Source organism: Lottia gigantea, assembly GCF_000327385.1.
Source record: "Lottia gigantea unplaced genomic scaffold LOTGIsca_124, whole genome shotgun sequence".
NCBI lineage: Eukaryota > Metazoa > Mollusca > Gastropoda > Lottiidae > Lottia > Lottia gigantea.
The window spans coordinates 559765-576013 of NW_008707309.1; the positions used below are offsets into that span (position 1 = coordinate 559765).

The following is a 16249-nucleotide window of genomic DNA, read 5'->3' on the forward strand; positions in this document are numbered from 1 at the left end:
TTGCTTCTTTGGTGTGTTAAGTTTCTGAAAGATAAAAAACCAAAATATTTGATATGTCAGTTATCATTACAATAGTAAACTCAAAATCCAACGCTGGAATATTTTAAGTCATTCAACAGAAAGTTAAATTCAAAGGGATTCAAAACCTTTTTAAAGCAATTGTATAATAATTATCTGGCTGGGGCACTTATAGCTCCTATTTGAACCGTTCAGATTTCTCGAAAGGGCTCGATTTATTTTCCCATCCGAATGACTAGACGTCTCTTCTAGACCCTCCAGACCCAATGACAAGGGGGAAACTGCGAATAAAGTCTTATCTGAAACTGAAGGGCTGGCAAGGACACCAAACTGGGCCACTGTGGCCCTCTATTTTGAGTCATAAATACCTCTTCTGTAGAAATAGCGTCTTCGATTGATCTTGCAGTAATATCTGCCATATTTCTATCAGGTACAGGTGTGTTGGTGTTAGACTTTGTGACAGTAACATCAGAACTTGGTCTGGACGCTTCTTGATTTTTGTTCGGCGTTTTTGTAAAGAGTATAGCTTTTTGGGTTTCAGCAGTCCCTCGCGTTTCTATAAATGGTACAGCATCTGGCGTTTCTATAAATGGTACAGCATCTGGCGTTTCTATAAATGGTACAGCAACTGGCGTTTCTATAAATGGTACAGCAACTGGCGTTTCTATAAATGGTACAGCATCTGGCGTTTCTATAAATGGTACAGCAACTGGCGTTTCTATAAATGGTACAGCAACTGGCGTTTCTATAAATGGTACAGCATCTGGCGTTTCTATAAATGGTACAGCATCTGGCGTTTCTATAAATGGTACAGCAACTGGCGTTTCTATAAATGGTACAGCATCTGGCGTTTCTATAAATGGTACAGCATCTGGCGTTTCTATAAATGGTACAGCATCTGGCGTTTCAGCAGATACGGCTTCTAAAGGTTCTGGTGTTTTTAGGGGCGTGCTTTTGGAATCTGATTTACGTTGGTTTTTCTGATCTTTCAAAAATTCCTCACATCTTAATTTGATTTCGTTGTTCAGTTTTACCATTTCATCCGAGTTGGGTAGAGATTGGCGAATTTGATCCAAATGTTGAGCGGCAAAATTCTGGAACATGGACCCATTGACTAATATTCTACTAGTAGTGTGGTACATAGAGATTCTTAACGATTCTTTTAAGTTTTCTTTACTCTTAATGGACAGTAATAATTCTGTAACGATCTTTTCTTGATCCATTTTTTCTTTATGTAGCACCTCGAAGTGACTGTTTTCATAATATTTTTGTATGGCTTTACACATTGTTCCGTAAGCTGCAGCAGATAAATGGATCATCAGTCGATTGGAGTGAAACTGAAAATGGGCATGCGCTTCTCTGTTTGCAGCATCAAGGATTTTCTTGACCGCTTTGTCTCTGTTAAGAACGTAAGGTGAGATGTTCTGTTGTGTCGGTGTAGTTTTTCCAGATTCTGTAAGACTGTTGGATTCTGGTTCTTGTTTGATATTTGGACTCTCATACTCTCCTGCCATTTTTATTTTATGAAAGATGAAATCTTGAGAAAAAAAAAACCAATAAATTTGTTACCTTATTTTTATCTATTTTATCATATTTCTTACCGCCGATGGAGTCTACTAGAGCCAACAGAGGCCTGCAGAGAGAGCCTGCAACGCCAATCAACAGGCTGGAGTACTAGCATCGTGTTCAAACCACACCCCCATTCGTCATACTTCCTCAAGACCATGTCAAAACCCGTATTCGTGATACGATGTCGATGGAGTACTAGCAACAATAGGCCTACTTCAATTATACTAGACAAGTAACATTGTTGCAATAGCCTAGGCTATAGTATTAATACGTCAATACATTGTCGTGCTTTCATGGGGTGCCCCTTTTAAGCAGTCAATCGTTTTAATTTGTCTCGAAGACCCGGGCCAGTTCACCAACCTGCGACGTTACATTTTCCAGAGATCTAAAAGACAAAGGCAGAAAATAAAAGTTAAAAAAAACCTACAAGTTGAAAATTTCAAGGCTTGTCTTGTGACCTTGACTATGCTTTGAAATGGTAACGTCTAAATTCTGGACATGGTATTGGTATTTTGCAAATTACTGGATAATTATTCGATTTCTACACATGGGAATATTCAGCATACAGAAATCAATGACCAAAATCGATCAAACACACAAGTGCAAATATACAAAAGTGTCGAAAACAAAACGTATAATTGTTTTTATTAAAAACATTTGTTGTCTGAATCCTTTTACATCACGTGATAGATCACATGACTCATCATCTGACCTCAAGTCACATGATCTAATGTTTTTCTTTTCCCAAGAAATAGAATAATCGAAGAAAAAGGGTCTATTCTGAAATATTTTAAGGGCTTTTAAGCAATGTTCTTTTAGTTAATTGTGAATTAAAAGAAGGCTGAAATTTTTTAACAAATAGTATTGTCTGTCAATCGGAGCTCATGCGGAAAGTGGTAAAGTGGAGCGATTTTATGCTACATAATAGCCGGTGTTGTGTTCACGACTGTTTTGATTTCATTTTGTTACCTTACATTCTTTGATATAGTCTTACTGGTATTGGATCCTAGGAAATCAACACATTTTGTTCAGTTGACTTTTGACTCTGGACTGTTCAGACAAACTTTCAAAATAAGCCCCAGCATTAAATGAAAACATCATCTTCAAAATTGTGAACATGATGTGAAATAAAAAGTCATTGCTGAAGAGAGTCTGAAAGTGACAGGGGTTTCAGGATTTCTAAGAGTAGCAGGGGTTCTAGAGAGTTGTTATGGCTGAAGTATTATTTAAAGTCATTATTATCGGTGACCCTACTGTGGGGAAAACATCCTTTGTCCAGAGATATGTGAATAATTCCTACAGAAAAGACTATAAAATGACAATTGGAGGTGTGTTGTTTATTCTTTAAAATTTGTGTTCATTTGTTATCAAATTTACATCTGAGATCAAAAAATCTGGCCCTACCTAGATTCTCAAGTGTAATATCCATCAACAGTTACATTAATAATTCATCCAAATACTGCAAATCCTTTTTTTGAGAGGGGTGTAGAAGCTTGGAATTCTATGTTCTAGGTAGATAATTGTTCTGCCCTACCATTGACGATGTAACTTCTGTTAAACACATCAGAGGAGCTGGGAAGAGCCAGATATTTAATCTATACGAGAGATTGATGCCTGTGTGTGTTAATTGTTCTATGACAAGTGCACATCATTTAAAGGGTGACCTAATATTCCTGTCAGGTTAAAGTTTACCCCATTGCCTACTGGATGAATTGGCCAGTCCTCAATAACTTATACTATTTTTTATTTAACATTTTATCACAAATATTGTCCTAGTTTTAAGCCCGAAACCAATTATTTACAAAGGGAGGTAAGTCAAAAAGTTTGCTGAAAAGTGGTCTTTCTAAGTGTGATAAATATTTAATTTGTTGTATTTCAGTTGATTTTGCTCTGAAAGTGATAAAATGGTCTGATAACAGAAACATAAAGTTACAACTGTGGGATATAGCAGGTATTGTTTTACCAGTATTTCAATATTTTTACTATATTCTATTTCTATTCCTTTTCATTGACCTTTAAACATGTGCAAAGTGATTGCATATTTCTACTTTGGTAAAGCTTGTAGGTACCCAAGTGATACTCATGAATATTCATGATCAAATGCACAATCTCTTCCAGACCTTTTTAATGGGCTGTTTTCTAACAATAAATACACACATACAACTTCTGAACATTACAGTCATGAGTAACTGTAAACCCAGTTTGGTATTGAAAAAATCACATCAAGTGGTTAGATTCATATTTTGGTTTGAGAAGAAATTGAACCCAGGATTGAATATGGTCAAGCATGTAGTTACTGTGGACTGAGCTAGTCACTGGTCACATACGTTTGTTATATTTGTAGGTCAAAGAAATTATACAAAACAATATATTTACACCTTTATTTCAATCATTTTGACGATAATTTGGTTTTTTTCAATCATATTGGTAGTAATATTTATTTATTTTCTGTCTTATGTTTTCAGGTCAAGAAAGGTTTACGTCAATGACTAGAGTTTACTATAAAGATGCTCACGCCTGTATCATCATGTTCGATCTCACTCAACGCTCCACATTTCAGAGCGCCATTAAATGGAAGAAAGATTTAGATACCAAATGTTCCTTACTAGATGGCAGTGCGGTACCTTGTTTATTATTAGCTAATAAGGTAGGCTTTAAACTAGATGGCAGTGCGGTACCTTGTTTATTATTAGCTAATAAGGTAGGCTTTAAACTAGATGGCAGTGCGGTACCTTGTTTATTATTAGCTAATAAGGTAGTGTGTTTTTTTGTCGGATAGTATCTTGAATTCAAACTTTTTTTTAATTTTTCAGTTTTTGATTTTATTTTTGTTTTGTTTCAGGCTGATTTAACCCATCGTGAAGTAGAACAACAAGAAATAGAAGATATGTGTAAGGAACATGATTTTCTAGGTTGGACGGAAACTTCAGTTAGAGAGGGGTTAATGATAGAAGAATCTATGAGGTAAACCAGTTTTATTATTGATATTTTAGACAAAATCTTAATGTTTCCTAACAGTGGTCTGACTGAATTCTTGAACTGTTGATGCATGTTAAACAAAAATGTTTGTTAGTCCAAAGAACCTTGAAACATGGTACCTTTTCATGCAAAACCTCAACAAATAAAAAATTTTAAAAATCTTATAGAACATGAAATACTTTCAACAATCCCTCAAGAATGCAGGGTGTGATACAGGAAGATGGAAGCCACAGAAAATATCAGATACCCTGAGAGAAAATTTAAATACATATCTGTTCAGAATCACTTTAGTTTTTGTCATATCTATTTTAGTTTAAGCCATGGGGAGAGGGTTCTAATTTCGAAACACCGTGTAATAAAGACGATGATGTCTTGATACTTGCTTTCCCTGGTAGCCTTGATGTAAGGCAGGAAATGTTAAGAAAGCAAGAGGTGGCTTGGCCTTCCCACTTTGGAAAGGCGAAGAGTAAATAACCATTATACAAATTCATTGTGCACAAAGCAGACCATGCTTACTCTTTTCGAAACACCTGATGATACTTCTCTTTGGAGGAGTCCACTACTATACAACTTTTACTTTCCATTTCTGTCTTTGATTGACAGAAATGTCTTGCTTGTACAGATTTTTATTTAAAATACATTTTGGTAGCTCTGTTGGCTGTTGTTACTTTCGGATAATGATCAACTAGAACTAACTATGTTTTTATCTTTCATATTCTGCAGGTTTTTAATCGAAGAAATGATGACGAAGCACGCGGAGTTGGATGATTTAAACGATTCAACCAATCAGAATGGTCGTGAAAATACAATCAGGTTGAACAATGAGTTGAGTTCTATCACTCAACGTAGTCGGTGTTCGTGTTGATAAATACTCGGAATAGACTCATAATTACCTAGAGATAGGGCTGGGAGAGGAATCCAAGCCAATATTTATAACAATGTTAAAGAATACGAGATATGAGGACCTGTGGGGGTTGCAGTCTTCTATTTTGTGCAGATGTTGGAAAAATTTGATGCAAACACTGGTATATTTGAAAATGAAATGAATGGAGATTTATGTCCTACCTTTCTACACCATGTTGATTAAAGAAGACGATGGTATATTTGAGGTCCAAGCTAATGATGGTTTACAACTCTCCTCTCTTAAATAGCTCGTACACCCTACCCTTACATTAGGAGAGTGAATATGAACAGAACATTAGTTAAAAATCAATATCAGTCATTAAAACCATCTGGATTATAAAAGTTAAATGACAGTTAGTATGGTGTTCAACTAGTAGTTTTGTTTCTGAAAAGCAGTCTTGTTTTTATGATGAAGTTGCCGCAGAATTGATGATATTTTGATATTAAACAAAAAATCCAAGTTGCATCAAAGTGAAAGGAAGAGTCTCTCGGAGAGATTTGATTTTTGTGCAACTTTTTTTTGACCAAAGATTGACTTCATAAGATCGTCTTATGGACCAACCTGACAAAAATATAAACGGCCAGATTTACGAAATCCTTGATTATTTTCTGAGCAAAGCAAAAAGTGTTTTGAAATTTTTCTATATTTTTTTAAATAATTGGAATATCAGCTTCAAGTTAGTATTGTTAGTCTTACAATGTCTTTGCCCCTTTTTTTCAGCTCAAACAATAGGATTATTTAGTGATTAGGTTGGTTGAAAAGAAACCAGTTACTATTGGTTACCAACTAGTCACTATTCAACAGAAAGCACTGGCACAGGGTTAAAGTTGTGTTTAGATGTGGTTTCATGTTAATAAAGAAGAAAATCATATTATAGTTGTCATGTATATAATTATACATGAACTTAAATAGATCATGTATTTACTAATTGGAACTAATAATGATAATACATCAGGACCTAGCTTTCTTTTTACAAAATCTTGAACGGAGCTCGCTGTGGATTATTTTAGTGTTCAAGTCATCTGATTGGTCAATCATTAAAGTTGATTTCAATCTAGATTTTTGAATCAATCAGATTACTGTATTTCTTAAAATCTTGATTTCCTCTTTGTTAAGATTTGTGAAACAGGGCCTAGCTGAAGATATATAAGTTAAGTAAAATAAGATTTAGGAATAAAATAAAGAAACTACAAGAGTAGATTGAGTTGAAGTCTCAGCTGTTGTTCCTTGTATTATATTATTCCTCTAAATAATATGAAATTATATTAATAGGCAAGAGAAGATATTTGTGCTCATCAGGGCATGATTCAAAACAACTACAAAGGCAGTCTATTTTGTTTGAGGTATAACATTGTGTTGATTACAACTTTCATGTCTTAAAGACTGCTAGTATTTCTGTTTTGAATTGTCACCAGATGGACACAGATATTGAATTTAGTGTGTGATACTGTGTGCGTTATTCAGAAAAATCAAAATTGTTTTGTTTTGATATATTTATTTACTTTTTGAGAATATTTAAGTTTGCTCAAATTCACCTCTTTTGAAGTAGATCCTGTGTTTTTGGAGCGAAGATCCTATTTTGCCCTACATATCAATGGTTGTTTATGTTTGTCTTGCCCTAGCATTGTAAAAAATAAATTCAAAGTGAGGATGTTTTGGAGCTTTAGTCAGACATGACAGGAAAATACAGTCACCTAATCAAGTTGAGCTTCTTCCATCTTTTTTGAGATTGATTTACAATTGTTAAATTATGCTTAATTTATTATATTTTTGAATAAAGTTATATAGTTGGAGATTAAGAAGTTTTAAAACTCATTGAAAGATTCCAAAGCAAAGGGATTGCACCAATGAAACAAGTCAAAATTAAAACTTATAATTTGACTGATCCGGCATTCCTATTGTTGAAAATTTTGATAAAAATTTACAGAACTGTTATTTATTGTCAAAATAAAATAGAGTCCTGAGTCCTTTTCCCGCTCCTAATTGGACTAATGACCTTAGCAACATAAACCTACACAGCTTGTAATCACAGTTTGTAATCACAGTATGTAATCACAGTTTGTTTTGTAATCACAGTATGTAATCACAGTTTGTAATCACAGTTTGTAATCACCGTTTGTAATCACAGTTTGTAATCACAGTTCGTAATCACAGTTCGTAATCACAGCCTGTAATCACAGTTTGTAATCACAGTTTGTAATCACAGCCTGTAATCATAGTTTGTAATCACAGTTCGTAATCACAGTTTGTAATCACAGTTTGTAATCACAGTTTGTAATCACAGCCTGTAATCACAGTGTGTAATCACAGTGTGTAATCACAGCTTGTAATCTCAATTTGTAATCACAGTTTGTAATCACAGCTTGTAATCTCAATTTGTAATCACAGTTTGTAATCACAGTTAGTAATTACCGTTTGCACCACAAACAAGCCTGTAAAATTGTGATCTCAATTTGTAATCACAATTTGTAATCACAGCCTGTAATCACAGTTTGTAATCACAGTCTGTAATCACAGTTTGTAATCACAGTTTGTAATCACAGTTTGTAATCACAGTATGTAATCACAGTATGTAATCACAGTCTGTAATCACAGTATGTTTTGTAATCACAGATTGTAATCACAGTTTGTAATCACAGTTTGTTTTGTAATCACAGCCTATAATCACAGTTTGTAATCACAGTTTGTAATTACAGTCTGTAATCACAGTTTGTAATCACAGTTTGTAATCACAGTATGTAATCACAGTATGTAATCACAGTTTGTTTTGTAATCACAGATTGTAATCACAGTTTGTTTTGTAATCACAGCCTATAATCACAGTTTGTAATCACAGTATGTAATCACAGTCTGTAGTCACAGTCTGTAGTCACAGTTTGTAGTCACAGTTTATCACAGTTTGTAATCACAGTCTGTAATCACAGTCTGTAAAAACAGTCTGTAATCACAGCCTATAATCACAGTTTGTAATCACAGTATGTAATCACAGTATGTAATCACAGTATGTAATCACAGTTTGTAATCACAATTTGTACCACAAACAAGCCTGTAAAATTGTGATCTCAATTTGTAATCACAATTTGTAATCACAGCCTGTAATCACAGTTTGTAATCACAGTTTGTAATCGCAGTTTGCACCACAAACAAGACGATACGTGTCTTCACTGAATAATGTAAATATTAACTAGCTGTCTAGCTGTAGCATACAACACATCCAATGTGAGCTTGATTCGAAGACAGAATAACGAAAAAATCACAGTGTGTAATCACAGCCTGTAATCACCGTTTGTAATCACAGCTTGTAATCTCAATTTGTAATCACAATTTGTAATCACAGCCTGTAATCACAGTTTGTAATCACCATTAGTAATCAAACTGTTTGTAATCACAGTTTGCACCACAAACAAGCCTGTAAAATTGTGATCTCAATTTGTAATCACAATTTGTAATCACAGCCTGTAATCACAGTTTGTAATCACAGTTTGTAATTACAGTCTGTAATCACAGTTTGTAATCACAGTTTGTAATCACAGTATGTAATCACAGTATGTAATCACAGTTTGTTTTGTAATCACAGATTGTAATCACAGTTTGTTTTGTAATCACAGCCTATAATCACAGTTTGTAATCACAGTATGTAATCACAGTATGTAATCACAGTCTGTAGTCACAGTCTGTAGTCACAGTTTGTAGTCACAGTTTATCACAGTTTGTAATCACAGTCTGTAATCACAGTCTGTAAAAACAGTCTGTAATCACAGCCTATAATCACAGTTTGTAATCACAGTATGTAATCACAGTATGTAATCACAGTATGTAATCACAGTTTGTAATCACAGTTTGTAATCACAGTTTGTAATCACAGCCTGTAATCACAGTTTGTAATCACAGTTTGTAATCACAGTTTGTAATCACAGCTTGTAATCACAATTTGTACCACAAACAAGCCTGTAAAATTGTGATCTCAATTTGTAATCACAATTTGTAATCACAGCCTGTAATCACAGTTTGTAATCACAGTTTGTAATCACAGTTTGCACCACAAACAAGACGATACGTGTCTTCACTGAATAATGTAAATATTAACTAGCTGTCTAGCTGTAGCATACAACACATCCAATGTGAGCTTGATTCGAAGACAGAATAACGAAAACACTCAAAACTTCTCTATGTTATTTTATTGAACGTGATAAGATGAATAACAATATATTATATAATATCAGATAGGTGATACAGCCTAACATGCCAAAATATACAGCAAATCAAACCGTGGACAAGGTACAGCACAGTAATTTTGGCATATTTTGCTGTAAACTGTAAGCAAATTAGTACAAATTAGATCATTCAATATAGGCTTTTAATAATTGTATTTAAATCTAAAATAATACATATAGTCATATTATGCAGAAGTAGAGTACTATGGGATGGAATTTGAAATGAGCCTTGGACGGAATAGGCCTACATACATGGGTTAAATACATTCACCAACAAAAATAATACATTATACACAACACAAAGATGATTAAAATAGAACAGGCAGCAGTAACACCCCTTACTTCACAAATGAACTCATCTAGTCCACAGAATTCATTGAAAGGATGCATGTGTGGAAGAGTTCATTAAAGGAACAAGGGGTGTTGATACTGATATAAAATATGCACATGTGGAAGAGTTCTTTAAAGTGGTAAGGGATGTTGGATAGATCTCTGAAATGCTTTTATAGCTTTCACTTACGGAAATAAAAAGGTCAAGTTTTTCAAAATCTTGCAATAAAAAATATTATGCATGTGGATATTTACATGAAATTTTTACAATACCTTGCCAAATTACAAAACATGGCCATGGATTTAAAATCAGGACGGAAATAAAACATTGGCCATCACAAACCCTAAAATATCAGCACCATAAAAAATATATTTACATAGGGATGTCTATTTGATTCTATTAGCCAGTAATGTCTGACTAGTGCTCTAGACTGTTGATATGACTGTATTTACCAGTCATGTCTGACTAGAGCTCTAGACTGTTCTATCAGCCAGTTATGTTTGGCTGGGCGTGCTTACATTTTTTACTACATAACCCTGAAAACTATCTGCTAGAATCTAAAATGACTGGATCTAAAAAAAATTCCAGGCTCTGGCATTGATGATACATCTTGCCGGACATGTGACAAAAAATGTCAGCAAAAGAGGTTCAAATAGCTGGCAGTGAAAATTTTGAAACAATAGCCCTGATCTAACTTCTACAATATTATTGTCCAAACGACCTTTGATCCCAGAATTCTGGATATCAATTCTTAAAACATAAACCCAAATAACAACATCTTTTGAGAGAAAGCGAAAGTAAAAGATTGTAATAGGGTCATAATGTCCTTACAGAAATCTCGGTCAATATTTTAAAATATTAAAAACTAGTCTATCTATTAAACTAAAACTAATACAGTCTTTATATTACATAGCCCATTTAGATCATATAGATTATTATAGCATGGATTTTACTTGGTAAAGCTTGAATATTGAGTAAAACAGAAAAATAGGTCTAGAGTAGACTTGTTGAACAGTGCTGTATTTTCAAAGGTTGGATGGAGTAGGCTATTGTATGTAAGGAGGACCTACAATGGATAGACGGTTGGGAGTAAAAGCATGTTTATTGAATGCAACAGAAAAGTAGGTCTGGAGTGAAGTGATTGAACAGTGCCCAGTTACATGCTGTATTTTTATATCTGGATAAAATAAAAAAGTTGGCCTAAAGTATATTGTCAAGGATGGATGAAACAGAACAGTGCTTTGTAAAATGCTGTAATTTAATATTTGGAAGAAATAGAAAAGTAAGCCTACATTGGGCAGAACAGCAAACAAAAGTAATTCTACTTAGGATGAAAGAGACAACACAAGAAGGCCTATATATTGCTATATAACAGTTGAAAGTTCAGGTTTATAAATTGGATGGAAGAGTAATAAAGATAGGCTTCTTTGAATGGACAGATTGTAGTTCTAGTTTCAAACTAGTAGTAGTTTGTATATTGGATGGTTCAGAAAAGTAGGAATACACTGAATAGACAGTATTTTGGATAGACAGTTGGATATAAAAAGCTGTATATTGGATAGACAGTTGAATATTAAAAGCTGTATATTGGATAGACAATGGGGAAGAAAAAGCTCTATATTGGATAGACAATGGGAAATAAAAAGCTCTATATTGGATAGACAATGGGGAATAAAAGGCTCTATATTGGATAGACAATGGGGAATAAAAGGCTCTATATTGGATAGACAGTTGAATATTAAAAAGCTGCATATTGGATAGACAGTTGAATATTAAAAGCTGTATATTGCTATATATAGTATATTGGACGTATAGTTTATTATCACAGTCAAATATCAAATGGATTTCAAGACAAATACCATAGGGACCCTTTCCATAAAAACACAACATAGATAAAAATCCAATTTTGGTAATACTCTAATCTTATTGGTTAATAAAACTAGTTTCAAATAAATTACTAGTGATAGACCAATCAGATAACTGGAAGAAAAACATCATTTTATGTTCAGTTTTCTTGAAAGTGACCCCTGGAGTCAAAAACCTTTACTCAAAATCATATTGATAAATCATTCTCTTCATCCGATTGGTCAAAAACCTAGTTTTATCAACCAATCGAATTACCATATTTCCTTAAATCTTGATTTCGTTCTCCTTAAATCTCAAGTAAATTATAATTTTGTTAAGGTGTGTTTATGTGAAATCAGCCCGAGGTCTATGTCAGATTATAGCTTGAATTTAAAGACAATATTTTCGCTGTAAGATTCTCTGATATTCAGCACTAGATTGGGCGAAGGAAGATTTCAGTATGGCTTCATCAGTAGTTCGATATACTGGTATGACATCATCATGGGGTCCTGAAATATAACATTCATCAAATTAATTACAAATTATCAAATAAAATAATGTTTTACATCCTAATTTTCTTAACTAAAAAGTAAGGAAATGCCATGCAGTGTGCAATGATCAAAGGGGCAAATCGGGTAGAAAAATCCAAAGGTATTATGGTGACATCATTCCGTCACATTAATAAATAAATATTAGTCAGATGTAAGGACAGTATAAACAAAATTTACTTACCAGCCTCTAAATGTTTAGCGATACTACGATCTAATTCAGCCCGTAGTTTATTACTCAATATCTCATCTCCTCGGCCACTTTCATAAGGTGATATCGCCGAGATATTCAAATTACCAAAACTAGTCTGTAATTTACTACGATGTTTCTCACTACTATAAAATAATAAAATAAACACAAATATTAATTAGTTCAATAATTGTTTATCGTTGTTCAAGCTGTAACATTTTAATTTTTTGGTTACATTTTAATCAAGAAGTTACAAGAATATTAAGTTACAAGAAGGGTAAGTTACAAGAATAGTAAGTTACAAGTAAGTTACAAGAATAGTAAGTTACAAGAATAGTAAGTTACAAGTTACAAGAATAGTAAGTTACAAGAATATTAAGTTACAAGAATATTAAGTTACAAGTAAGTTACAAGAATAGTAAGTTACAAGTAAGTTACAAGAATAGTAAGTTACAAGTAAGTTACAAGAATAGTAAGTTACAAGTTACAAGAATAGTAAGTTACAAGTTACAAGAATAGTAAGTTACAAGAATATTAAGTTACAAGAATAGTAAGTTACAAGTAAGTTACAAGAATAGTAAGTTACAAGAATAGTAAGTTACAAGAATAGTAAGTTACAAGTAAGTTACAAGAATAGTAAGTTACAAGTTACAAGAATGGTAAGTTACAAGTTACAAGAATATTAAGTTACAAGAATAGTAAGTTACAAGTTACAAGAATATTAAGTTACAAGAATAGTAAGTTACAAGTCACATGACTAACAATACTGATCAAGTTATTATGAGATTATATTTTTTTCCTGATAAATAAAGATGGTAAATAGTCACTTTTGACATTTTGGCATGCCCAATAAAGAGAAGGTCTTAAACTTACGCTAATTTTGATTTGAGACTTAAAGTTTTATCAGTCGTCTCTTGTAACTGATCGCTTAATCTTAGCCTCCATCTCATTTCACTCTCGTAAAGATCACGATATCGTCTTGATTCTATTTCTTTACTTTCTCTTGCCGCTACGGCCTGTTCATACTTCAACTTTAAACTCGTATTTTCATCCTGAAAGTATTAATTTGGTTGAAGAGTAAAAGTGAGCAAATGAATGACAATTTTTATCGAATCGCATACTAACTAGACGTCACGTTTTAAACTTATAAAGTGGTACAGAAAGCTTCCTATCAACATACAAGGTGACATTTAGCTAACTATATGCCATTGACAATTTTAGAGTACTTAATTTGTCAACTCAATATCCCTTTCCATGTGCCCACAAAGGTATATCAACTCATCATCCCTTTTATACAGACCTCCTAGTAAATAATTCCTACATGGTATTTGATACTAAGGCTTGTCAACATGATATCTATTTTTAATGTCCATATAGATAATAATATTGTATTGTTTTTTCAATGGATAATATCCAGTCCATCCAAATTCCATTCCAATACTTACATCAAGACGTTTCTTATCCGATAGAATTTTATTCTCGTTATCTCCCCTGGATCTATCTAATTTATCGCGAGCTCGACTCTGTTCTTCTAAATATAGATTGACCTCATCTAGTTTACGATTTAACTCCATTCTATATTTAGCTTCTAATTCTTTACGAAGTTGTTCTACCACGCCTTTCTCAGTACTACTTCCATTTTCTAGCTGATTCTACAATTAAGTAAGATTCAATTTGTGAGTTTTGGGTGTCATTTTGTGATTTGTTTGTATACTACGAGCGGCAGAATGAAAGACAGGTTGGAAGACAGGTGTGAAGACAGGTCTATCTGTGGGGAAGAATGGAGGACAGGCTTGAAGACAAGTCTATCAGTGGGTTCTCAATATCTTGATGATCATCAGTACCCTGATTTTTACCTTTTTATAAGTAAGGTATTATCAACATTCATCTATTTTAACCTTTGATTTAAAAACGTAAAATACAGTTAGCTTAATTATCATTCTTTGAGCTAAGAAATGATCATTTTTAATCTTTACATAAATAACTTCAAGGGAATAGAAATTTCTTAGTCTGTAACTGATCAAAAAATACTCTACTCAATAAAGGAGGTTCATGTAAAAGTATAATATTTTTTGTAATATTCATTGATTTTGGAATTGAAGGTAAGTGTATGTGAAAGGGTAAATTTGATATTGACAATTGGTCATTGGTCTAATCGTTAAACTGCACGATTTTAGCGGGAAGGGGAATGTGTGGTTAAACAAGACTCCACTGTATTTAAGTGAAATGTAAGTGAGAATATACACATGAATTATCTATTGTGTTTAAGTCAGTCTTTATGTGAATTTTGTGTCAAAATCTGCAAATTAATGTACAAAAACAAACTCCAATTTAAATGAAATTTTAACAATAAAAAATCTGAAATAAAATCTGAAATGTTCAAAATGAAAACCATGCTATAAATTGAAAAACAAAATTCATTCTCTAATGGAGGGAGTGCCCCTCAACAAGCTTGTATGATAATAAAATGCATGATGCAAGCATTGTCTTAGCCTCTAAACTGCTATTTCCGAAATAGCCTATGAGTATGATACAAAGTACAAATTAAGATGATGATTTTTTTTTTGCCTGACCCAGATGTGATAGCTCATGACCATCAACATACATTAAACTGGTAAACCAAAATATATCTAAAATTGCTATCAGAGGCTAAAACACAGTTCAACATAGCAAGCCTTCATGCAGAATTCAACCAACAGCTAAATTCAACCAACAGCTAAAGTTCAACCAACAGCTAAAATTCAACCAACAGCTAAAATTCAACCAACAGCTAAAATTCAACTACTAGCTAACAATGTACCTTTAAACAAGAATAATTAGATTCGAGTTTAACTTTACTAGTTTCCAGTTCATTGACAGAGTTTTCTAGAGATTTGACACATCTCAGCTCTTTTTCTAATTCTCGGTTTTTATTCTGAAGTTTTTCTTTTGTTTCAACTTCTGATTCAAGTTGTAGTCTGATATCCTCTAGCTGCCAAGGGGAGGGAATAAATCATTTATTCAAAATTTTCAGAGGTTGGGGAGGGGTTTGGAGGGAGAATGCCATGATCTTGTTTATCAAGACAGAACTTGATTTATCAGTATATACAGTGAGATTCTAGCTTAACAATTAATATCAATTCCTTCAATTATCCATTGAGAAATTTTGGGGGATTTAATAATATTTGAGCTATCTCTCTAATAGGTAAGGAAGGGTTAGGTTTTTTTCTTCACTTGTTTTTCAACTCTTTAGAAGAAAATAAATATATTTCTATTTTAACCTTTGTTATTCAAATATCTCAAAATTTTTAACCCAAATTAAAACTAACATTTCTTTCTGAGGCTTAGCTATTAACTAACGATTAGAGAGGAGATACTTTCTTGACCAATGAAAAGCTTACCTGTCGTTTGGCCGTAGATAACGTTGCCTCCATTTGAACTCTTTCTTTATCAAATTCTGATTGGAGGTCACCGATTCTCGAATCACCAAAATCTGGTTCCTATTTTAGTACAGTAAGGGTTAGTGTTAAATACAGCATGCATAGAAATTATAACATAGTTAGATGATTCAAAATTCAAAAAAGGTGAAAGTAAATATCTCTATATCTTGTTATCCCCAGACTATACAACTTCTCTAGCCCAGTTTCTATTCTCAATTGAATAGACACCCTA

General features: G+C 33.2%; 2 protein-coding genes across 2 annotated transcripts; one reads left to right on the forward strand and one right to left on the reverse strand.

Annotated features, from left to right (window-relative positions):
* Nucleotides 1-988: 988 nt before the first annotated feature.
* On the reverse strand, nt 989-2208 carry LOTGIDRAFT_237947 (hypothetical protein; the record flags this gene model as incomplete). The annotated part of the gene is made up of 2 exons (XM_009048563.1): nt 2015-2208; nt 989-1555 (listed from the first exon to the last, which is right to left on the reverse strand). A coding segment is annotated over exon 2 (543 nt), but the record flags the coding sequence as incomplete, so codon positions are not given.
* A 589-nt stretch (nt 2209-2797) lies between these two features.
* Nucleotides 2798-4555, forward strand: LOTGIDRAFT_138291 (hypothetical protein; the record flags this gene model as incomplete). The annotated part of the gene is made up of 4 exons (XM_009048564.1): nt 2798-2915; nt 3467-3538; nt 4053-4234; nt 4430-4555. 4 exons carry the CDS (start codon nt 2798-2800, stop codon nt 4553-4555), a joined length of 498 nt encoding a protein of 165 aa, XP_009046812.1.
* Nucleotides 4556-16249: the final 11694 nt, after the last annotated feature.